The sequence below is a fragment of the Bubalus bubalis genome, chromosome 9 (genome assembly GCF_019923935.1).
Source record: "Bubalus bubalis isolate 160015118507 breed Murrah chromosome 9, NDDB_SH_1, whole genome shotgun sequence".
In the NCBI taxonomy this organism is placed as follows: Eukaryota; Metazoa; Chordata; class Mammalia; order Artiodactyla; family Bovidae; genus Bubalus; species Bubalus bubalis.
Window position 1 is genome coordinate 49169766 of NC_059165.1, and position 23825 is coordinate 49193590.

At 49.4% G+C, this 23825-nt stretch overlaps 2 protein-coding genes and 1 long non-coding RNA gene across 9 annotated transcripts in view; 1 reads left to right on the top strand and 2 right to left on the bottom strand.

Annotated features, from left to right (window-relative positions):
- Positions 1-1996: 1996 nt before the first annotated feature.
- Positions 1997-19878, bottom strand: MYOZ3 (myozenin 3). Of its 3 annotated transcripts, none has more exons than XM_025292403.3 (7): positions 18748-19878; positions 17012-17090; positions 9913-10067; positions 8730-8783; positions 8502-8637; positions 7903-8065; positions 1997-4712 (listed from the first exon to the last, which is right to left on the bottom strand). In XM_025292403.3, the coding sequence occupies exons 2-7, from the start codon at positions 17070-17072 to the stop codon at positions 4544-4546; spliced, it is 738 nt and encodes a 245-aa protein (XP_025148188.2). In that variant the 5' UTR covers positions 17073-17090; positions 18748-19878; the 3' UTR covers positions 1997-4543. The 3 variants fall into 3 exon arrangements, with proteins under 3 accessions (XP_025148188.2, XP_006042085.2, XP_006042084.2); XM_006042023.4 differs by having other exon boundaries at positions 17012-17073; positions 18419-19877; XM_006042022.4 differs by having other exon boundaries at positions 17012-17073; positions 18748-19872.
- Positions 3265-23563, top strand: LOC123335036. 2 transcript variants are annotated; one of them, XR_006553294.1, is made up of 6 exons: positions 3265-3402; positions 14558-14739; positions 17870-17925; positions 18109-18252; positions 19908-20012; positions 20171-20432. It is a non-coding gene; the product is annotated as an uncharacterized LOC123335036 (long non-coding RNA). The 2 variants fall into 2 exon arrangements; XR_006553293.1 differs by lacking the exons at positions 19908-20012; positions 20171-20432 and adding an exon at positions 23427-23563.
- SYNPO (synaptopodin) overlaps positions 20582-23825 on the bottom strand; it is a 57153-nt gene continuing 53909 nt past the window's right edge. For all 4 annotated transcript variants that reach the window (XM_025292401.2, XM_025292402.2, XM_006042026.3 and 1 more), the window contains one exon: positions 20582-23305. In XM_025292401.2, the coding sequence (XP_025148186.2) occupies positions 22673-23305 (633 nt within the window). In that variant the 3' untranslated portion in view covers positions 20582-22672. The remainder of the gene's footprint in view (positions 23306-23825) is intronic.

Below are 23825 nucleotides of genomic sequence, written 5' to 3' on the forward strand. Positions count from 1 at the left end.
AGTTCCACCTCCTGGAAGGGGTGGTACCCACATGTATTATTTGTAAGTCTTTTGTAGGGAAGGAAGATCTGTCCTTTCCCCTCGTGTATTTGTTTATTCAGTCACTTAATTATATCCCTGAATTCACGAATATTTACTTTATTCTTTCAGTTATAATCTATGGGTTGTCTTCACTCTCTTGACTGTTTTTTGATGCACAAAATTTTTATTTTGTGTATTCACTTTTTAAAATGTTTCATAGGTAGTTGAAAATAATTAGTATTGTCTAATTTGATGGGGCAGAATTCTACACTTTCATTTTATTGTTCAAAATTTTTATATCCATATCCATTATTTGTCTGCTAAGCAGTCAACAATTGTAAGAAATGTGTTAAACCTTCCACTGTGATTATGTGTTTTGTGTATTATATAACGGTATTTATCACAATAATCCTTTTTTTTTTTTTTGCCAGAAGTCTCTTTTGTCTGATGTTAATATGGCTAGAGCACATTTCTTAGGGATAATATTTAACTGGCTTATCCTTTTCCATTTATTTTATTTTTGTGTCATATTTTCAGGAGTGCTGCTTTGTGAACAGCATAGAGCTAGAATTACTTTTTGTCCAATTTGTGAGTTTCTGTCTTTAAACTGGTGAGTCTTATCTATGTGTATTTATTGTGATAATTGATACATTTAAATGTATTTATACCACTTTATGTGCCTTTGCTTTTTTTTTTTAACTCTTCCTGCTCTCTATTGAATTGATTTCTCTGCTCATCATTGCTCCTTACATTCTATGCTTTCTGTATGGATCTTGCCCCAAAAATGTTCTTTTATAGTTACCTTGGAGATTAATGAAAAGTCTCTTCCTATTTATTTCTCTGAAAGTTAACTTTTTTTTTTTTATTTGCTGTGGCACACAGCTTGCAGGATCTTAGTTTCCCACCAGGGATCGAACCCTTACCCCACGCAGTGGAAGCACAGAGTCCTAACCACTGAACCACCAGGGAAGTCTCTGCTCTCACTTCTTGAAGATGTTTTTCCATTATTGCTGTCGACCTTTTTTGTCTGGAGCCTCCAAAGTATCTTTGTGACTTTGGGGTTCTGTGAGTGTTCACTGCCATGGTTCCTAAGTGTGGCTTTAGTTTATCCTTCTCATGACGGGGTGAAGCTTATGTGAGTTTATGTCTCTGATCAAATCCAGAGAATCCCAAGTCATTCAAAACTCCTTCTGGAACTCTTGTTAGTAATGCTGGACAATCTACCCATTAACTTTTTAATTTATTTTATCATTTATTTATTTTGGCCACACTCCACAGTTGTAGGGTCTTAGTCCCCTGACCAGGGAGGGAACCTGGACCCTTAGCAGTGACAGCGCTGAGTCCTAACACTGGACCACCAGGGAATTCCTGTGTCCACTAACTTGTTTAAAAGGAGGGATTGTTTTGGTAAAATGTAACTCATGTACCAAAAAAGTGCATAAACAACAGATGCACAGCTAAATTAAATGTTTTAAGTGGATATCTGTATAACAATCACATATATCTGGAAATAGAAACTGTCCAGCTTTCCCCAGAAGGGACATTATGTCCCTTCACGATCACAAACCTTTCTTTCCTCCAAAGTCCTGATTTCATATTAAACCCCTCCCTGCGTCAGTAAACATGTTTTGTGCGCCTGCCTGTCTTTGCTCAGTTTTGCTGCTAAGACGCCTCAGTGTCGTGTCACCGTAGTTCATTCATGGCCACTGCTGCCATGTCTGCTGTCCGTTGTCCCAGTGTTTGGGTTACTCTCAGCCCCTTTCATTTCTATATCACTGTACGATTTCATTCATGTAAAGAACAAAAGCAGGCAAAAGTACAGAATTTATGGGAAGGGCATACTAGGCTCCCAAATTACATGAAAGGTTAATGGCCTGCTTTTTCAGGATCCAAATTTTACTTGTTGAATAAAGAAGCAAAATACAGAACAACAAATACTGTATGATCCCATTAAAAGAAAGACATGTCTCTGTACTTATGCATCTATATACATGTACATCTTTATTCAATTAAGTCTAGAATTCTAGGGGGACCAAACAATTAGCAGTGGTTACCTCTGGTGTATGTATGGGAATGGGGCAGAATGCAGGAAGGAGGGAAGGGCTCCGTTTGTGTATGGGAGGAGCTCTGTGGACCGATACCTTCACATTTTACTACTTCATTTATTTATTTACTTTTACAATAAGCATTCCTTTTTTTTTTTTTAAACACCTCAGAAAAAACAAGGAATGAGGATTTACTCTGGGGTGCAGCAAGCTTCTTTTCCATACCCGCTGGCTAACATTACCCTCAGAGCACAGCAGAACCAACCCAAGACAGTCCATATCCTCTCTTCCTTGTTTCAGACACTTTAACGGTTGGCTTTCAGTTCATAGAAACACAGCCTTAAATGGCAGCCCCCACATTCAAGACAGCACATCAATTGCAAGTAAATCTAAATCAGCTGTTGGCCCCTTAAGACTGGGTGGGGCATAGAGAAACTCCTCCAGAGCAAAAGGAAGATGCAGCCATTTTCTATTTCTGGAAACCAGCTAGATTTCCAGCGTGCACACCTGGGAATCAGCTAGATTTGTGGCCTTCTCCTCTCCCCAGGAGAGGGAGTCAGGGAGGAGGCAGAGGGAGGCAGCGGGGAAAGGAGTAAATCATGTCCAAAGGGAGCCCTATGGTCATCGGAGGCTCTCCTTCAGGTTTCAGCCTAACTGACCCCCAGTGACATTTCCATGAGCCTACTTCTCAAGGTGCATTCACTGCAGGAACATCGTATCCAGCCAAGAGCAGTAGTTGCCTAAAATCTGACTGCTTATTACCTGTGTGTCCATCACTATGCTCACAAAACCCTATGCAGGGTCTTGTACTCTTGTCCTCATCTTACAAGTGGAGAAACAGAGGCCCACAGGTGAGAAATGACTTGCTCGAGTTCCCACAGCTAGCAGTGGCACTAGAACCCACCCCATCCAGTCTGACCCCCAGCCTGCACTCTTAAGCTCTAAAAGCATGACACCAGGATTAGGTGATTCCAGACTGAACGGGCACTGACTTGGCCACCCAGTGGAGTGATATTCACTGGAATTGGACAGATCCCCACTTTGGCTTTGTCCCCAGACAAGTCACTTCCCCTTCTTAGGTCTGGATAGCCACATCTGTAAGGCAAGACCACGCCTTTGTCTCGAGGTTGTACTGAAAATTAGAAATGGGGGATCCAGAACACCTGCTACCAGCACGAGCACCGAGGCACCCAATAAAAATCAACCGCCATCAGCACCACCACCCACACCTGCAGGGAGGCGCTTCCTTCCCCGTCTTTCCAAGGAGCCTGCGCAGAGGCCGAACTACGCCTGGTGGGCACTACAACGAGATCTAGCCCGGGGTCTGCTCCAAATGGTGAGTGGAAGCGGGTGGAGGGGAGTCGTCCTTGTAAGCACCCCACTCTGCACCTGCCCCGGAGGGTGCCGAGGGGTGCTCCTTCCTTTGACCCCATGGCTGTCTCCCTAGTCCAGGCCTCGTTCCTTGAAGGGTTCCCGGCATGGGCCTTGCTCCTCTCCAGTCTGTGCCCCACACAGCAACCAGCGAGACCCCTCACTCCCCAGCTTAATAACTTCCCCATCTCCTTAGTGCAGCCCACCCCACTCCGCCCCGCTGAGGACTCACCGCCTTCTCTGACACTGCCGTCCCCCTTCTTCACACCGGTACCCGTGACAATTCTGCACCCTTGCACTCACCACCCACTTGCCAGAAATGCCTTCATCTCCACAATCTCCCTGTCACACCCCCTCCCTTCAGTCCTCCAAGGCCCTACTCAAATCCTCTGGGACACCTTCCAGAGTCCCCACCCCACACCCAGGGTTAGAGACCCCCCCTCTGCTTCACATGGTTCCTCAGTTGTCAGTGTGCTTTAGGGAGCATTAAGGTGATTTACCACTTTACAAATCTGTCTTCGCTACTGTCTTTTCCTCCCTCTTTCTAGGCTAGGGCCTGGGCTTACTCTCCACCTTCTCCCTATGGCTGGCACAGCAGCTAACACACAGTTGGTGCTTAGTAAATGTTAGCAGCGTGAATAGATAAAGACCATCTGTGTCTCAGTAAAAGGAAAAACTAATTATCAGAGTGCTTCACAGGTAAATAGGCAGCTAGTGGGCTCCCTGTCACTGGGGGAGACTACGCTAGAGTACAGGAACAGGAGAGAGTGGAGGCAGGATGTGAAGTCACTGGAGGCTTCGATTCCTAAAGACACAAACCAGGGACCAGTTTTCTTAGAATCAGCTCGGAGTGCGAGTTACTAATAGAGATCCTCTGCTCAGGGGATTCTGATGCTGCAGGTTTGGGCAGGTCAGAAACCTGTAGGAAAATACCCCCAGGTGATTTTGAAGCATGCCACATTGGGAACTGCTGAACTTTGTGACTTTGAGGCCATTTGCAGTAAGGTTTTGTGTGCGATGGCCCTTTGTAAACTGAAGTGCTGGCCACAAATCTTGGCTCCAGGTGTTATTCGAACTCTGAGATGAGGGAAGTGAAGGTGCTGGAGCTACAGCTCCTCAGACTCCGGGAGGTTGCGGACCCAGCCCTGGGCCACTCTGTTGAAGCTGGGCCTGAGGCGAAGGAGTTCCAAGCCACTGGTGAGCTCCGGAACGAAGGGAGTGCCTGCCCTCGGAAGGGTTTCTCCCACCAGGGGTCCTCCAAAGGGCACCGGGGTCCTGGGGAGAGAAGAGCGGCAGGAGAGGCAGGTTGGGTGGGAGTGGGGTGGCAGAACAGACATGGAGGTGACCGCGTGTGGCCCCCTCCCCGCCTCTCTGGGCCTCCGTTTCTCTGTTACTCAGCAAAAGATTTTGTACTATCTTTAACAGGTTTCTCCAGCTTTGCCCAGTCCCAAATCTGCCCCTAGTCAGGATGGCTCGTTGTTTGTAAATATTAATAAGAATGATGTTTTCAGAGTGAAAATTGGCCTGTCCTAGCAAAACTCTCAGCTCCCCTTAAATAAAGTCCAGAAGGGGGAAGAATTGGAATCTGGTTTTTCCTTCCTCTTGACATCTCCCCTTACAAAAATATATCACAAACTGGAGAGAGAAAGGAGAGTTAGAAAGAACATTCAGATTCAGAGAATACAGATTACAACCAAGACATGCCATTTCTCACCCACAATACTGACAAGAATAAGTGATTTGGTAACTGGCCAAAGTTAGTGAATGGTGGAGAGATTCTCACTCATATACTGCTGGCTGGAGGCTAAACTGGTGCTGCTACCTTGCAGGGCAATTTGGCAGGATCCTTTAAACCTGAGAATGTGCAAATTCTGTCAACCAGCAACTCTACCTGTAAGCATATGGCTTAGGAAGTGCATGCACATATGCACAAGGGAGCAGATATGAGCAGTGATTAGTGACAAACCAGAGACAAGCCACATGCCCACTGGCAGAACAATGGATAAGATCAATATATTCATGGCAGAGTACTATGTAACAGCTTAAAAGGAATGAACAGAGCTATAGATACTAAGAGATTTCAAAAGCATAATGTTGAGTGAAAAAAGCAAGTTATAGGATGAGATTCAGAATATCAAAAGACACACATACACATGCAAACCAAACAATGCTACATGCCCATAGGTATGTAGCTGCTTGTAGATGCTCTGAGAACACACTCCAACCTGACAACAGTGCTCCTTTTGGGAAGAGACCCGGGATTGGAGGATGGGGAACAAAGGGCCCTACTTTCATTTGTAGTTGCCTAGGGTTGTATGTGAGAACGCAATGGCACCCCACTCCAGTACTCTTGCCTGGAAAATCCCATGGACGGAGGAGGGCTGGTGGGCTGCAGTCCATGGGGCTGCTAAGAGTCGGACACGACCGAGTGACTTCACTTTCACGTTTCACTTTCGTGCACTGGAGAAGGAAATGGAAACCCACTCCAGTGTTGATGGGAGAATCCCAGGGTCGGCGGAGCCTGGTGGGCTGCCGTTTATGGGATCGCACAGAGTGAGTCGGACATGACTGAAGCGACTTAGCAGCAGCAGCAGGGTTGTGTTTTTTTTCCTAAGATAATATAAATACATGATTTTCAAACTATTTTTTACTTTTAAGAGAACAAAGAGCATTGCTCATGTAGTGTTTTCCCTGCAGCTTGGGACCGTTCCTGAGCCAGGAGCCAGGTTCCAGCCAGGACAGTGTTTCTGCCTGGACCACCCCAGCGGTGGTGGCAACAGCCGGGCCCCACAGGAGCAGGCCAGGCAGCTTCCAAGCTGCGCAGAGTTCACAGTCGGGCCGTGGATGCTGAGCACAGCTTGACTGCCAACACTGCTGTCCTTCCCTCTCTACCTCAGTTGCCTCTTCTGCGCCAGGAAGGGTCTGGCCTTGAGGCTCCTTAAGAACCCCCCTTCTTTTGGTGGGAACATGCCTCAGCCCGTCATAGCGTGAGATCGGTGGGGCCACAGCCTGCCCTGGCCAGCCTGGAAGCTGCCTGCTAGCACTGATGTCTGCTGAGGGTTTTAAATAGCTAGACAGGCAGGGCTGGAGGGCCCCGGGAGAAGAAGCAGCCCAGTCCTTCCTGGCAGGAAATCCCCAATCCTCTGCCAATGGCTTGTGATTCACACGATGCCTGTTGGACCCTGTTCTTCCCATCATGGTCCTCCCATGCTCTCAGCTGTTTGAGGGCAGTCACATCCCTCCAGAGCACTCTCTTCTCAAGGCCCATCACCCCGGCTCCTTCAACCCTTCCTTAGGGGACCTGGTCTCAAGGCCAAGCCAGGCAGATAGTCTCCACATGTGGTCTGAGCAGGTGCCAGAAGAGCTGGGCTGTGGCCTCCTCTCTGTGGACCCTCCACTTTCTCACTTAGTGCAGCCCAAGCCAGCAGAGAATTTCTCATAAATAGCAGCACAGTAAGGAAGCCAACTGCATTTGAAATGCATCCCCCAGCCCCACGCCTTCCTCCAGTGCCAGGCTCCCGTCCTGCCTGCTGCGACTTGTTTTCAGGCCCCTAGAGTGGAACATTAAATTTATCCCTTTCAAGTTCTCCCCTGAAAATAATAACCTGTAAATAGTAATAATAGAAGCTACCATTTTTTGAGAGATTCTCACTTGCCAGAAACTTTACCCATGGCCTCTCATGCAACCCTCACAACCATTTTATGAAGTAGATATTAATACTATAAGAGTCTCCTTTTATAAGTGGGAATTGGAGACCCAGAGAGGTTAAGCCATTCGCCCAAGGTCACACAGCCGGGGGTAGAGATTGCATTAAGCCCTTGATGAAGCCCCACGCTCTAAACACTATGAGCCACTTACTGTTGTTCTCACCTCTGGTGTCCAATATTTCACTGCCACTTCCCACAGTGGCGCAACCTCAAGGTCACTTTCTAGGCCTCTTCCAGACCACTGATGAAAGGGAAAGGCTGAAGTGGCCTAGGACTGGTGAGATCTGGGGCCCCCACCCAGGGAAGGACTCTCACGTCCACATCCATCAAGGAGGTGGCACACAGCAGTGATGAAGAACAAGAAACTGGACTCTGGAGTCCGACAAACCCGATGTGGATCCCAGCCCTGCCATTGCTTTCTTGCCATGTGACTTTGGGCAGATTGTTGATAATCCTCTTCTCCAGCAGAATGGGAAAAATTGTAGCACCTGCCCCACCCTGTTGTGAAGCAGGATCCAACAAGATGTGTGCCACACACACCCATTCATCCCCTGTGCATTTACTGAGCACCTGCTAAGTGCTAAGGCGCAAGAGTTCTATTGTGTTTTAGCAGGAACACAATAAATGCATACAAGGCGTTGGGGTAGAGCCTGGCATGTAGAAAGTGCTCAGGAAACGCAGCTGCTGCTGTGGTTGTGACTGGCTCCAGTGCGTCCTCCTCCCAGGTCTCTCCCCGAGCAGCCCCGCCTTGTCTTACTTGTTGAAATTTCGATACTCCGCCAGACTGGGGGTGTGACTTCTGCCCTCGCCCAGGTAGTCCCGGTAGCTGATGAACTCCTGCCACGGGCAGCGGTAGCCCTTGGGGATGGCTGTGTGGTTGAACTTCTCAGGTGGGATGCCCTTCAGTGGCTCAGCATAACCTAGGGGTGGAGTATGGCATGTGGGAGGCAGGCGAGTGGGCTGCCTGGGTTTCCTTCTCCTTTGGTCCCCACACCCAACCCATGGACACTGGGGATGGGAAGGAAGGACCTAGGAAAGGGAAGTCAAGGGAGGGAGTGGAATGTGATGCCAAACCCGCTGTAGCAAAGAGGACCCTTTCCCATCCCTGGAAATGGGGAGGATGGAGCAGGGGAAGTGCAAGTTGGGGCAGACACTCTAGTCTTGGCTCATCTCTGGCACGCTCTGTGGCCTGACACAGCTGTACCTCTCTGGGCTTGTGCTGTATCTGCAGAGAGGGGTGTGTGTGTGTAAGGAGATGGACTAGATACTCTCTGGGTGCTCTTCCTGCCCCATCAGGGAACACACCCATGTTATGATCCTCCAGTCCTGGTCCTGGGACGTGGGGAGGCCACTTACCTGGTGCCAGGGCGCTGGGGTTGTAGGTGCTCACTGGCCGGGAGGCCATGGACTCAGCATCCCCAGAGCCCCCTTGAGAGGCGGGATAGATGTGGAGCTCAGAGCGGTAGTTCTGCCCCTCATGGCTGTTGGCAACCTGGGCACGGGAGTGAAAGCTCAGAGAATCTGAGCTGCCTGGCCCCTTCCCCCGGGCTTTCCCTCCTTGGGGGAATCTCTGTCCACACTCACCATCCCAGGTTCTGCTGTTCCAGTCACCTTCTCCTTTGCACTTCCTGCCACGACCTGTGGGGTTGGGAGGTGGGTGGCAAGTAAACCACAGGTAGGCTTACCAGGGTTCTGCCTCCACTGAAAAAGGCAGGGGGTGGGGAGGGGCATAATCCTAGAGCCCACCTCCCAGGGATGTTGGGGGAATGAGTTCATAATGTAGAGCGCTAGACCCTGGAACAGAGAAGTGCTCTTATATATGTTAGCGGCTATTGTTGTATTGCCCCTGGACTTCCGTTAACCTCCCTGAGCCTCAGTTTCCTTCTCTGTAGAGAGGGCATGATGATGATACTATCACTCTCTGATCATTAAACGAGACGACACGTGCTCACGGCTTAGCTAGCACTGTCATAAGCACATAGCAAAGGTAGATGTTTTGTCATTTTTGTTATTCTGCCACATGGTGCCCCCTCCTGTTTTATCCAGAAATTGAGTGGAGCAGGATAGCAGGCCCTGAGTTCATCAGAAGTACTTGAGACTGCCTGCCACCTCTCTGAAGTCCAAGGGCAGGTCATTCTTGTTTCCTTTCTTTGCTGTTGTTTAGTCACTAAGTCATGTCTTAACTCTCTTGCGAGCCATGGACTGTAGCCCGCCAGGTTCCTCTGTCCATGCGATTTCTCAGGCAAGAATACTGGAGTGGGTTGCCATTTCCCTCTCCAAGGGATCTTCCTGACCCAGAGATCGAACTGTCACCTACATGGGCAGGTGGGCTCTTTACCACTGAGCCACCAGGGAAGCCCCATTCTTTAGATGACTTTACCTTCTTCCAGAGGGAAGAAGAGAGAGGTGTTCTGTATTTTCCATCTTAGATCAAGCTCAGGTCTAATCTAAATCCTGCTTGCTGCACATTCAGCCCAGAGCACCTGACTGTCCTTCGACACTTTTCACAGGAGCCAGGGTCCCTTCACTCCATGGCTCACCCTGTCCAACCCACTTTATGTTTCGTGTCTGGGGAGACATGCCTGAAGAGCTAACTCTTCTAAGATCACAGAGCCGGGCAGGCGTCAGTCTGATGGTGACGCCACAGTCATCCCCTAGTTGGACTTGAAGGGCCCCTGTAGGGGCCAGATGTTCTCACTTGGCTCGTTGTTTGGCTCTAGGCTAATGACTGGCCCTCAGTCTCCCTGTGAGTGCAGTGGGAGCTTACAGCACGAGGGCTGGCTGCAAACTCAAAGGTGAATTTCTGCACGCGGCGCTGTCTCTTCTGGAAGAGGAGGGACCCTCTGTTGTTACGCAGCGATAGCTCCTCCATCATCAAGTCCTGGGGCACGCTCAGTTTCTTGCCCAGGTCCAGCAAAGGAACTGCAGGAGAGGACAGAGAGAGCTCTTACCACCAAACCTTCAGGATACTCCGGCTGCTAACTCTAAGGGGACCTCTTCACAGCACCGTCCGTTATGTACAAGTATGTCAGTTTCTCCCTATGCTTGCTGACACTGGGTGTCATTCTGTGGATTCTTTGCCTAGCCAATGGGCTGAGATGACTCCTCTGAGTGTGATTTGCCTGTGTTTGATGAAAGTGAAAGTGGAGAGTGAAAAATTTGGCTTAAAGCTCAACATTTAGAAAACGAAGATCATGGCATCCAGTCCCATCACTTCATGGGAAATAGATGGGGAAACAGTGGAAACAGTGTCAGACTTTATTTTTTTGGGCTCCAAAATCACTGCAGATGGTGACTGCAGCCATGAAATTAAAAGACGCTTACTCCTTGGAAGGAAAGTTATGACCAACCTAGATAGCATATTCCAAAGCAGAGACATTACTTTGCCAACAAAGGTCCATCTAGTCAAGGCTGTGGTTTTTCCTGTGGTCATGTATGGATGTGAGAGTTGGACTGTGAAGAAGGCTGAGTGCCGAAGAATTGATGCTTTTGAACTGTGGTGTTGGAGAAGACTCTTGAGAGTCCCTTGGATTGCAAGGACATCCAACCAGTCCATTCTGAAGGAGATCAGCCCTGGGATTTCTTTGGAAGGAATGATGCTAAAGCTGAAACTCCAGTACTTTGGCCACCTCATGTGAAAAGCTGACTCATTGGAAAAGACTCTGATGCTGGGAGGGATTGGGGGCAGGAGGAGAAGGGGACGACAGAGGATGAGATGGCTGGATGGCATCACTGACTCGATGGACGTGAGTCTGAGTGAACTCCGGGAGTTGGTGATGGACAGGGAGGCCTGGCGTGCTGCGATTCGTGGGGTCGCAAAGAGTCACGACTGAGCGACTGAACTGAACTGATGCTGAAATCAAGCATCATTTCAGATATTCTTTTGTCAGGTGTATTTAGTCCCTGAATCTCCTGTGCAGCTCTGTGCCCATAATGGTGGAAGTGATGAGAAATTATCAGATTCTAGATATCTTCTGAAGGAAGGCCCTTGGGGTGGGATGTGAGAGAGAGACAGAGGAGTGGAGGTGATGGCAAAGTTTCTGGCCTGAGCCGCTGGGAGGATGCAGCGGCCACTCTCAAGCATTCAGGTCTAGACATGTCTTCTTTTCATTTTAAAATAGCCTTTTATCAGGATGTGCTGTGTGTGCATGCTACGTTGCTCAGTAGTGTCCAACTCTTTGCGACTGTATGGACTGTAGCCTGCTAGGCTCCTCTGTCCATGGGATTCTCCAGGCCAGAATACTGGAGTGGGGAGCCTTTCCCTTCTCCAGGGGATCTTCCCAACCCAGGGATTGAACCCAGATCTCCCACATTGCGGGCGAATTCTTTACCAACTGAACCACAAGGGAAGCCCCCCTGTCTTCTTAATTGACCATATATTTATGTGATTTTTTTAACCAAAATGAAATCATAACATAGCTTCTTTGGAACTTGCTTTTATTCAAAGCTCTCTTCCTTTTCAAGTGAATGAATTTTTGTTTTATATCAATGTAATGCCTAACACATATTCAAACTCCCCTAATGGTCTCCAAAACTGAGAATAAGGTTTGAAGAGTCTTGTAGGCATCCCAGTGGAGATGCTGAGGAGGGAGCTGGATATATGAGTCTAATGTTTGTGGGAGAAAACTGACTTGGATGTAAAAAGTGGGACATTGGGAGTATACAAATGGTATTTGCTATCGTTGTTTTTCAGTGAAGAGTTTTCTGTTGATTTCTCTCCTCATGGTTAGGACCAGTCATTACAGCCATGTAGAAGGATTTCGGGGCTGATGACTGTCAGTAATTTGGGGGACTATCCATATCCTTTGTGCTTCCCCACCAGCAAAATGCACATTTCACACTGGCCCAACAAAGGGAGACTTGTTGGGAAGAGAGGAGTGTCGGAGGTGATGAGGACGCTGGTAGGAGCGGGATGCGTGTGGACAGTGCAGGCAGTGTCATCTCTAAAACCAGATCCACGTGGGTTCATGTTCCAGCTCTCTAAATGACATTCTGAGCCTGGAGGCTGGCTGAGATCACCAAGGTTATGAGGATGCATAAGAGCTCTACAGACTGCGCCCCGGGGCCTCCAACATCTACAGACTGAGCCTCAGGGCCTCCAACATTTAGATCGAGGAGATGAAAACAGTCTGAGCCTGGGGAGAAGCAGGAGGAAATCTAAAGACTGTGGTGTCCTAGGACCAAAGGCTGAAAGCGTTTCAGGGACAATGAACTGATCAACAGAGTCAAATGTTGCTGACATGTCGAGTCAGAGGAGGGCTGAAAATTGACCATTATATTTAGTAACACGGGGTTATTATTGGTAATCTCCACAAAAGCAGTCCCTGTGGTGTACTTGGGTGTGAAAGCCTTATTGGAAAAGGTTCAAGAGAAAAGGGACTGAGGAACAGTTTAACCATACCACGAGGAAGCAATGAGCCAAATCTAGGATGTGGGACTTGTACAGAGCATCTGGCCCAGTTTCTTCAAAGGAGTGAATGACATGGAAAAAAAAGGAGGGGGTAACGGTGATTTAGATTAAGGGAGATTTAAGAGACATAGCTACCAAATAAAAACAAGGGCCCTTGAAGGTGCTGTGCTAAGTGAAATAAGTCAGATAAAGACAACCATATGATTTCACTCACATGCAGAATATAAAAACAAACATAAACAAAAGCCAACATGAATGATCAAACCAAACATCAACAAACATGCAGATACAGAGAACAGAGTAGTGGTTACTAGAAGGGAATGGGGCCAAGAGGGAGGGCGAGATGAGTAAAGGGGTCAACTGTGGTGAAAGGTAGAAACCATACTTTTGGTGGTGAGCATGCTATAGTGTATGGGCTTCCCTGGTGGCTTAGATGGTAAAGAATCTACCTGTAATAAAGGAGACCAGAGTTTGATTCATGGGTTGGGGTGATCCCTTGGAGATGGGAATGGCTATCAACTTCAGTATTCTTGCCTGGAGAATTCTGTGGACAGAGGAGTCTGGTGGGCTACAGCCCACAGGGTCTCAAATAGTTGGACAGGACTAACACTTTCACTTTTCATGCTCTAATGTGTACAGAAGTAGAAATATAATGTTGTACACATGAAACTAGATAATGTTAGAATCCAAAGTGGCTCTTATTTAGATATCCGTGAACAAACAAGAAAACTGGGGAAAGTTGACTACAGGACTGGTTATTAGATAGTATTAAATCAGTGTTGCTCATTTTGGTCAGTGTGTTAATACCTTTACATGTAAGGAAATGTGCTTTTTATTACTTTTGATGCATAGTGAAGTGTTTGGGGCGGGGTGGTGGAATGACATGTTTCTTGGGATTTGTTCTGGACTCCAGAAATAAAAGGGGGACCTCGGGGGTCTGAACTCTCTACTTTGGTTTGTGTGTATGTATAAGTTGGTTAAATAAAATGTTGAAAAGAGAGAGAGGAGGGAAGTAAAGACAGCAGCTTTGAGGAGCTGTGCTCTGAAGGACCACGGCTGGATGCAGCTATGGAAACAAGAGGGGTTTGTTTGCTTGCTTGTTTTTAAAGAGGAGAATTACTGAAGGAATGTCCTAGAGCTGGGGAGAGAGCAGGGAGGGTGTCTGGCGCCCAGCTAGAAGCGTTGGCTTCGGACAGGTGCACGGAGAGTTCATCTCTCACGCTAGGAAAACCGAGAACAGGGACACAGAGGCAAACAAGCGGACAGATGTGGAGGCGGGAGCCTGCAGAAGTCTCCTTTGGCTCCTTTTCTCAGTGAAATAAGAAGCAAGGTCACTAGCTGAGAATGGAAGTGGGGGAGGAGGTACTTTAGGTTTGAGAAGAGCGGTTGCTGAAATTGTCCCAGAGAACAGTAGAGAGAGTGACTGGGGGAGGAAGACGGACGTGGTCAGCAGTCAGCTCTGAGGGCCGTGCAAGTGCGGCGCTTCATCCCACTCAGCGGAACCCTAAATGGCCTTTGAAAAAAGAGGCTGATGGTTTTTTCATTCTTTCAGCAAATGTAGAGAAAGAAACTTCTACACATTAGAATCAGAAAGAAATCCACTATAGATTAAGAGGGGGGAAAAAAAGCAAATTTCTGAAGAATTTGTATTCTAAGATCCCACTCATATGTTTAAAAAAATAAGTATATGCTTATGCATGTATTGAATCTGCAAGGAGACATGCCAAATATGAGCAGTGACTATTTATGGGATATACAAAGGAGGAGGGCTGGAAATTGTTTGCACTGTTTTTGTTTTTTTTCAAACGAGACAATGCACTCTGTCTTAAACAGATGAAAGACCTAAATATGTAATACCTAAATACATACCTAAATATGTAATAAAAGTCCCCTGGCATATATTCTCAACTGCTGTTCAGATGAACTGAGCTCAATATTTAAAGACAAAAAAAAAAAAAAGCTATAGATGAAACCTATTTTGACTAAGCAATTCTAATTCTAGGCATTCATCCTTGGGGAGAAAAGTTGAATAAATACACCCAAGGATATACGTACGAGGATGTTTGCTGCAGTGAGGTGTCAGATTATGAAAACGGGGAATCAGTCTTACAAGGGATGCCGCCTGGACACCCTTTATCAGTGACTAACAGCTCACAACGGCCACCTCTGCAGAGAACTGCCCCGGTGAGAAGAAGCTGCAACAGCCCCCCTGCTAAAGCTGAGATGATTTCTTTCTTTTCTTTTTTTTTTTTAGCTGAGATGATTTCTATAGGGCAGTTAATTTATGCTCTGGAACCCACTTCCTTCCTTAGCTATTTCCTCTGCCCAGTTCTGCTTTTGTCACTTCCCGTCTCCTAGGAGTGCAATCTCAACAAGTCACTTGTTCAGGAATCCTCAGGCTCTACCCCTAACCTTAGTCAAGCCTTCATGGCCTCCTTGTCAGGGGAGGGTGTATAAATATATATAATATCTTATATGCTGGGGGAGAGGAGGGGTGAGATAAATTATACTAAGATGGGAAGTCTGTGGTATGCTGCTAAGTGAAAAAAATTTAAGATGTGGTATGTAGCTGAGTGAAAAAAATTTAAGATGTGGTGTGCTGCAAAGTGAAAAAAAATTTAAGATGACGAACACAGTGTATAGTATTCAGCCCACGTGTATATGTGCTTATATAAATGTTTATATATGAACAGAAGAAGGATTTACACAAATCTGTTAACAATGGTTATCTCCAGATGGTTTCATTATGAGGAACTTCCGCTTTCAAAGTCATTCATATCTGTTTTGTCTGAATATTTTATAAAATGAAATGTTTTATTTATGTAACCATGTGGTAAAGGAGCAGTTTTGGAGACAAAGAGATCTGGGGTCAAATCTGTTCTGCATCTACTGAGGATGTGATTTCCTGGCTTTCCTGAGTCTCTGTTTTCTCATCTAAAAAATGGGCATAATTGTATCTAATTTACAGAGTTGTTGTGAGGGTTATATATATAACAAAAAGTTCAAATGCTCTTAGCACCATATCTGAGACACAGTAAGCGCACAAGAACAGTGTTTTTTTTATTATTTTACAATGGCTGTCTTTTGGTGATGAGCTCATGCAATTTTTTTTCCCTTTCTACTTTTCTTTAGTTTAAAAATTGTCTTTAATTAATACTCTAGCAATAATCAACAACAACAACAACAAAAAACTTATTTCCAGTCTGGCATAAATGATGTGCGTCAACATTGGGGGGTCTGTAACTAATTAGACAAGAAAAGAAAATGCTTTGCCTGGTTCTTCTATTTAGAGCCTCGATATCTCACAAAGCTTACATATTTCAGCATGAAAATCATGGAATGAAAAAAAATGAAACCATCAAAAGGAGGCAAGAACACACAAAATGGATTAAAAGTATGCCTCACAGATAAAGCTGTACACATGATGAAACAGTTCTTAGAACACCTCACCTAAGGAGGCAAAACTGCAGCAAAGTCCTTAGGCAGGGATTTATCAGAGCTTGGTTCACTGCTCTCCTGCATGGGAACCATCCGGGTACTTGTCTAAGTGGCTAATGCTTGGCCTCCTCCCTAGGTCCCCTGGATCAGAACTCCTGGGTAGGGATATTGGGATGAGCCTCCTGACAGCCTTACCCACTTCCGTGCCCCTCTGCTTTGCCACCAGGTTTCTCTATAGTCCTTCTTTTAGATAAATAACCTGCTCCCATCTGTACCTCCCATACCCGGCCCCAGGTCGGTGGGCACTGAGCTGGGCAACCTGGATTCTGATCGGCCCCCTGAGTCCCTCAGTAACTGTGCGCTCCCTCAGTAATCTGTACTTTTAAGCAACAGCGCCATGTCACTATGATTCACAGAAAAGTGTGAGACTTCTGACTTAGCTGAATTTATTTTTAAAATACATAAAATGCTCTGAAGTAGGCCAAATAAAGACTCCAAAATTTTGCCAAGAGTTCTGGAAGAGGTCTTATAAAATTGATAAATATGTATTTTAGATGATTTATCCATTGGCTGAATCAGCTTTTACGTGAAATGGTTTGACTCAGATTGGGCAGCCTGCTCTTGCCCCGCTGCCCCACTCTCCCCTGACCCCTTGTCTCGTGCTGTGGCTGCTCAGTGAGACCCCCAGTTAAAGCACAAGCAATTATGTGGGAAGCTTGGGCCATTGGTAGGGTTCGATCTGGGACCCTCAGAGCTCAATCTTGGGCTGAGGCAATGACTCAGGTGGGGCCAGGGCCTAGTCTATGGCACTCAACCTCAGCTCTCGTGTGCCCCGAAATCAGGGCCAGGCCCCTCCCAATGCTTCGGGAAACTTCCCAGCCCAGGCGGCAGATTCCACAGGCTGGCCTGGAACTCACACCTGTTTGCCCAGGCCTGGGGCCAGCAGGCTGAGTGGCTATAGCCTGGGACCAAGAAAGGATGGGATCTGAGGGATGCCCAGGGGCTGGGTTAGCCTTACCTGGTTCAGTGAGGTCCCCCGTGGTAGTCATCACCGGTCCCTTCTGCTCCTTGGGGATCATCCTGTGGAGGAGACACCCCTACAGATGGGTCCAGCTGCCTCCGTTCCTCCCAGTCCTTGATCCACCCAGCCTCAGCCCCACACAGCCATATCTCACCCCAGTCTCAAGCAAGGGCTGTCCAAGTGGGAAAGAGGAGGCTGAGGTCCATGCAGGGCAAGGGAGATGCTCAAAGTCATGCAGATCTGCTTCCAGGTTGCTAAGGAAGCACAAGGCTCATCGAGAGTAGTTTCTGGGACATTAGAAGGGGAGGTGGGGGTGTCTGACTGTTGTTGTCCACTGACTTGAGTGAGCTCTACTCAGAGGCTTAAAGAGGTTGAAGGTTGAAGTCTGGGGGAGAGGAGCATGGCCGGTTAGGCTGGGGCTGCACTGGGGTCTTCAAGGTGTGCCCCTCATGTCCCAAGTATTCAGCTCTGAAGCTTGAGGGCACAGGCTGGTGCAAGGAAGCTGAAAGAGCCATCAGCCCCTTCGTAGCCCCCATCCTTCGGCGCCCTTCCATGGTGCTCTGCTTCTCTCCTTCCTCCACCAGTCCCCCATTTGCATCTATGATGTGTCCCAGGAATCTTGGAGGTGATTTAAAATAAAATGAGGCCCAAAGCCCCAGAGAAGCCCTGCAGGCCCCAAGTCTAGAGTCCCCATCTTGCCCTCAGGAGAGAAGGCAGAGCCCTTGAGCCACCTGACAGCCTTACCCACTTCTATGCCCCTCTGCTTTGCTGCCAGGTTTTTCTATATTCCTTCTTTTAGAAAAACAATCTGCCTCCATCCATTTTCTCCCCTCCCGTACCCATACCCGGCCCCAGGTCATTGGTGCTGAGCTTGGCAACCTGGATTCTAATCGGTCTCTCTGACTCCCTCGGTAAGTGTGAGCAAGCAGCTCTCCAGCTCCGTGTCTCTCTGTGCCACCTAAAACTGCATGCAAGCATGAGCACATGTGCATGCATTTGGGGTGAGGCCCATGGGCTTGTGAAGCATGCTCCACTGTGACCACTTAGGATCCCACAGTTCCAAATCTGTTTCTTGACAAATACTCTCCTTACAGAAATTTACAGACATCGGGAAGGACCCCTCATTTGACAGACAGGGACCCTGTTCCCTCCGTTGCTGAAAGATCTTGAAGTCTGAGCAGAGTCATAACCTACCCTCCAGCTGGAATCCTAGCCACCCCTCCCCGTTTAACTGAGAGGTTAGGATCCCTCCCTTCCCAATTCAGGATCCAGGCTTCCACAAGGCCCCACACTCCCGGCCCTTCTGCAGGGTCCTTGCTTTGCTGTGGGGGGAAGGGGCTCTGGAATTACTCTTCTCCACCACCCACTCCCCACAGCCCTCAAGCTCCCCTTGGATCCTGGTACCTGAGAGATGGAAGCACAGTGGGCAGGAGGGGGTGTCAGACCCTCAGATTAACACCTCTTTCGGGAAGCTGAGAGTCGAGTGGTCAGTGTCTGTGCAGGGGGTCGGCGAGCTGGGTGTGCCTTGCAGCCAGCTCCGGCCTCAGCTGACGAGAGTCGCCCCTGCCTTGTGGTGGCTCACAGCCTTATTTCGGGCTGCAATAGGATCCAGGGACAGATGCTAAAAGCACCAGGCCCCAGAGAAGACAGGTGCCCCGGCAGCAAGCCCTCGCACACAGAAGGCCTTGCATGCACATGTACAACACACATACACACGCACACACCAAAGTCACCTGGAAATGCCGAGAGTGAGTCACCGGTCTCCTGAGCTTGCTAACGATATCCTTAGTGCCTAGAGTGGGGCCTGGTAGGAACTTGGTGGATATTTGTTGAATGAGTGATGGAATGGGTGGGTAGGTGAATGAAAGAATTATCCCCCAATGTCTTTGCTTGACGTGTTCTTTCCTTTCCTTTCCTTCTTTCCTGCCTTCCTTTCTTCCTTCTGCTTCCTTCTTCCCTTCTTCTCTCTCTCCCTCTACCTTCTCACATTCTCTGAGCTTCTCTCTATGGACTGAAAATAAATAAGGCAGGGCTCTGTCCTCAAGGAGCTCAGCCAGGCCCCTGTCAGCCCCGTAAACAGCTTCTGCAGCGCATCATGGGAAATGCTCTGGGAGGGCCCCAGGGGAGGGTGCCACTCGCTCAGCCTGGGGGTGGGGAAGGCCTCCCAGAGGAGGAGACATTTGAGCTGGGCCTCGAGGCATGAGTGGGAGTTCACGGGGCAGAGAGGGGCACGAGTAATTGCAGGCCGAGGCTGCGTCATGTATAAGGATATTAGGGGCCAGCTAGGACTGGGGGCTGGGGTGGTGCTGAGAGATGAGGCCAGACAGGTGGGCAGGGGCTGGATCACAGCAGGCTTTTCAAAAGCAAAGTTTTATAAGGGGCTGTTGGAGTTTAAAGCAGTGGAATGGAGCAGTCAGATGGCATTTTCCAAAGATATCTCTGGCTGCTCTGTGGAAAGTGGGTTGGCGGGAGCGAGACTGGAGGCAGGAGGATTTCACTGTGGTCAAGCGAGAGCCAGGGGGTGGCTGGACCAGGGCGGTGACAGAGGGCATGGAGAGGAGGAGAGGGGCTTGAGGGGTTCGGGGAATTACCAGGTCGTGGTGACAGACTGGCTGCAGGAGATGAGGAAAGAGCCACTCCCACTTCTGGCTTGAGTCGTTCAAGGAAAACAACAGTGGTCGGGGGGCAGATACTTAGTTAAGTTTGGAATGAAATTGGTTTGAGGTGTCTGGGCACCAGGATCACCAGTAGGCATGGGGACACTGCTCAGGAGAGGATTCTGCTGAAGATAAAGATTGTGTCAGAGGTGCATTAATGCTGCCAGGGAAAGGTGGGACGGGCAGGGATGTGCTGGGTCCAGGGAAGTGATCTCCTGTACCTGTGTGCCAGATAGATTGTCCAAGGGCATCTCTCTCAAGAAGCCTGGACTCTGCTGTGGATCACCTGAACTCAGCTTCCTGACCCTCAGAGTCCTTTGCTCTGTCTCTGCTAGAAGAAGGTGAGGGATGTTCCTAGGGCAGGCTTGGCCTCACCTGTGAGTAGAGCCATGATACCCTTCTCTGGGCAAAGGACGCCCCCATCAGAAGAGGAGCACTGCTAATGGTGTGGGTCCTGAGCTCTCTAGGGTTGCCTGGACTCTGATGTTACCTCTTGTAGGAGCTCCTCCTCCTGCCTGAAGCCCGTCGTCAGGAAGCAGCCCTGGAGTGCTGGGCCCTGATGCAGCCTGGCCCTGACCACTGCAGTGAGTGTCTGGTCAGGGCCCAGGCAATACCACCTTGAGACATCCCCTCAACCGACTCATTCATTATACAGATAGGGATGCTGGGGCCTGGAGAAGGAGTGGGTTTACCCAGGGTCACCCAGCTAGTAGGTGATAAGATGAGAACTTCAACCCAGGGACTTCGTCTGTGGCCCAGAGTGTTATCTTTGTCCCCCATCTCTCCTCAGGGTTGCGACTTTCCAAGCACCCATCCCTTGTGTATCATTCTCATCCACCCCACAGCCCATGGACTGTTCCATGGTTGGGGAAAGAGAAGAGCTTTAGACATAGCTGAAAACGACACAAGGGACAGAAGAATGCAAGAAGCATTTATTGAGGGCCAGAGCTGAATTCTACAGGAGGCAAAAGGCAGGACCAGGCAATTTCTAGCGGGTTAGAGAAGAGGACTAGGGAAGAAGGCGGTGACAGGGAGAGAACAGCCAGACAGAACTGCAGCTTCCCAAGGCTGCCTCCTGCTGGCTATTTGTGGGAAATGCAGGCAGAAGTGGCTTTTTCTGTGCCATTGCATTAACCGTAACCTGATGGTGTCTTTTCTCTGAAAAAGGCCCTTAGCCCCAGTCTCCCATGCTACAAGGGTCCCTGAAGCAGGAGGGGACTTCAGTAATGTGATCGCTCATCACTGACAAGCTGGAGCACCCTCTCAACTTCCTACCACCAGAGCCTATGTTCCCAGTCTTTAGGCCTGAGGAATCCTCTGGGATCAGTCCTTTATTCCAAAGCACCTCACCCTGATTCTCTCTCCCATCCTGACCCCAGATTGCCCTAGCCTCACTAAGGGGTTCCAGGTCTAATATCAACCTGAGGGGTGGGGCAAGTCTACCCCTAACCCCCAAAATCACCCTCTGTCCCTCACCTTTGGCAACATCCTGGTAACCTTTCACTTACATACATACCTCTGATCCTCAGCCAGTTCCAGCCCCCACACCCACCCCCACACTTAGGATCCTGAAACTGATATTTTAAACCTCTAGAGGGCACCACGAGCCAGCTCTGGAAACTATAGGACTGAAGCACATTCCTCCCTGTGTCCCTTCCAGGCTTCCCAACCAGAGTCACTACAGCTTAAGGGGCAGGCTAGGGCCTGCAGCCAGGCTCCCCAGTGTTACTGGGCACCAGACACTGGCTAGCCCAGAGTGTGACAGGAAAGAGATGAGGCAGAACAGTGCCTACTCATCTGGGCACAATACAGATGCTGAGCCTGAAACTGAAGAGTGGGGGTAATTCCTAAGGAACCAGAAACACAGGCAGACTCTGGTCTAACCCCCCACTCACCCACCCAGACTCATCTGCCCAGCCAGTCCTCCAGTACTACTTACTCTCCCTTCCTTCCAAATACTATGGAATGCATTTCAGGACTGGAAGAGCCCTCAGAGGTCATCTGAGCCAAATCATTCCCTACTAGAATCTCCTCTATGCATCCTTGCCATGGCTTGCATACTGCCCATAACAACTCTTTGCCTCCCTCTTTCCAAGTGGGCAACCTCAAACTCAGGGCTATCAAGTAAAGCCAGAGGATAACAGATAGCTCCAGGTCAAACTGTTTTCTCCCTAGCTCAGCTCTGAGCCCAGAGTCTGCCATGAAAGGGCCCAGAAGGGACAGATGAGTTGCAGACACCTATAGCATTCCTGGAAGCCCAAGTCCTGGGCCTGGGGGAAATATCACCTTACAACTCTCTTCTCTGGCTACAGATGTCCCAGGCAGTCTGAACTGGGACGGGAACAACATGAGAGGGATCTGAGAGGAGGAATCTTCCTGTTTCTTCTCTCCAGAGAGGCCAGCCGGACACCTTGAGCTGGCCTGGGAGACCCTCTCTAAAGGTCATCATGGTAAAAATAGAGCCTGTCTGGGAAGGGATGGAAAACAGCTGCTCCCTAGGACTTGGTGCCAGGGAGGCGGATGGTCAAGCCAGGACTTGGACAGGCAACTCAGGCATAAGATCCTCGGAACACACCCCCTCATTTGCCAGACTCCAGAGGTCAGAGCCAGAAAGGTGGGAGAGGAGTATGGAATTCTGCAGAGCAGCAAGTTTAGGGGGCCATACATACAATGCCCTGCCTTGTGTGTGTATTAATAGAAGGGGTAATTTAGAGGTTTGAGATCGCCTTGGCCAAAGCTCTGTTAAACAGATGGGAAAGCTGAGGAGCATTGGAAAGGTCTTTCCACAATGACTGAATGATAGAGCAAGGGCTAGAACCCAAATTTGGATCATCACCCCACCCCCAAGCCCAGAGCTCTCCCCCGCTGACCCCTGATCTCTGGGGCTGTCAAAGTAGCCAGACCCCTTGGGGACATGGTGCTGGGATCTCCCAAGCCCGATGACACTTTTTCCCGCTCGGCCCTCCCAGGGCAGGGATAGGGTGCGGGCGGGGAAGGCTTATTAGGTGGTGCAGGAGGCCTCGGTGGGGAGGTTGCCACGCTTGAGCCTCAGGCTGCCGTTCCACCCGCGGGGACAGATGTTGTAGCCGAGGATGCCGGGTGATTTAGCCCCGGAGTCCTCGGAGTCGAGGGACACATCGGAGTCTGTGGGCGAGCGGCGGTAGGGGAAGGGCCTAGGCGGTGCAGGCAACGGGCTCCGGGGGATGGGAGCGAATGTGGCCCCGGGGGCCGCGGCTGGACCGGGACGGGAAGGCTGCGGCGAGCGCATGCGCGGCGGCGGCGGTGGCGGTGGCGGCGGCGCCCTCGGTGGGGAGAAGGGCCGGAGGCTCTCGGCGCCCGCTGGCCGCGGGGAGGCGCTCTTGCGCCGGGCCGCGTTGATGATGTTTCGAGCCAGAAGCGCCTGCAGCTGGCGGCTGGGGGGCCGCACTTCCGTCTCGGATCGCAGCGGGGATACCGAGCGCTCGCTCCACGAGGGGGACATGGGCGGCGGCGGTGGCAGCGGTGGGGGGCTGCTCATGCTGCTCCCACGGCCCGGCTCCCAGGGCCCCGGGCTCACCCAGCCATCCAGACTACTGGGGGGCCGGGATGCGCCGGGCGTCCAGGGCGGAGAGGTGGGCAAGCTCTCCCGGCGGTCCTGGAGAGAGAGCAGAGAGGTTGGGGGCAGGCGTTAGTGCTGGGCTCCTCTATACCGGGGTTTTGGACTGAAGTTAGTAGTGCCTGCAGTAAAATGCAGGTGCCCAACTTTCATCTTTCAGGTGCTTGAAAGAGCCCACGCTTCTTGCCCCTGTGCGTCACAGAGAGCCGGGTGGTTTAAGATCGCTCACTTTGGAGATAGACCCCTTTGTTTAATGAATGAACTTGGTCAAATTGCTTCAGCAACAGAACCAACTGGAAGCCTCTGGGCTTCAGTTTCCTCCTCTGTGAAATGGGAGTATAATGTCAGCCTGTACCATAGAGGGTTGTTGTGAGCAGTAAATAGGTAACTTATGTAAAAGAATATCACAGTATGAGAAGATTTGCTAGAAGAGGTTAAGTGTGCAACAGATGTTAGTTACCATAAAGACACACTGAAAATCCTTTCAGAGTGCGTCTCTGTTGGGAAGTAGGGTGAACTGGGCAGGGTACACAGCCACAGGGGTGGGAATAAGACTTTT

Coding starts and splice junctions, on each gene's coding strand:
- MYOZ3 (XM_025292403.3), bottom strand. CDS start 17,072: ATGATCCCCAAGGAGCAGAAGGGACCGGTGATGACTACCACGGGGGAC. Junction 8,784..9,912: donor TTGCAGCCAGCCCTCGTGCT/GTAAGCTCCCAC, acceptor CCAACCCCACAG/GTCGTGGCAGGAAGTGCAAA. Junction 4,713..7,902: donor GAGTATCGAAATTTCAACAA/GTAAGACAAGGC, acceptor TTCTCTCCCCAG/GACCCCGGTGCCCTTTGGAG.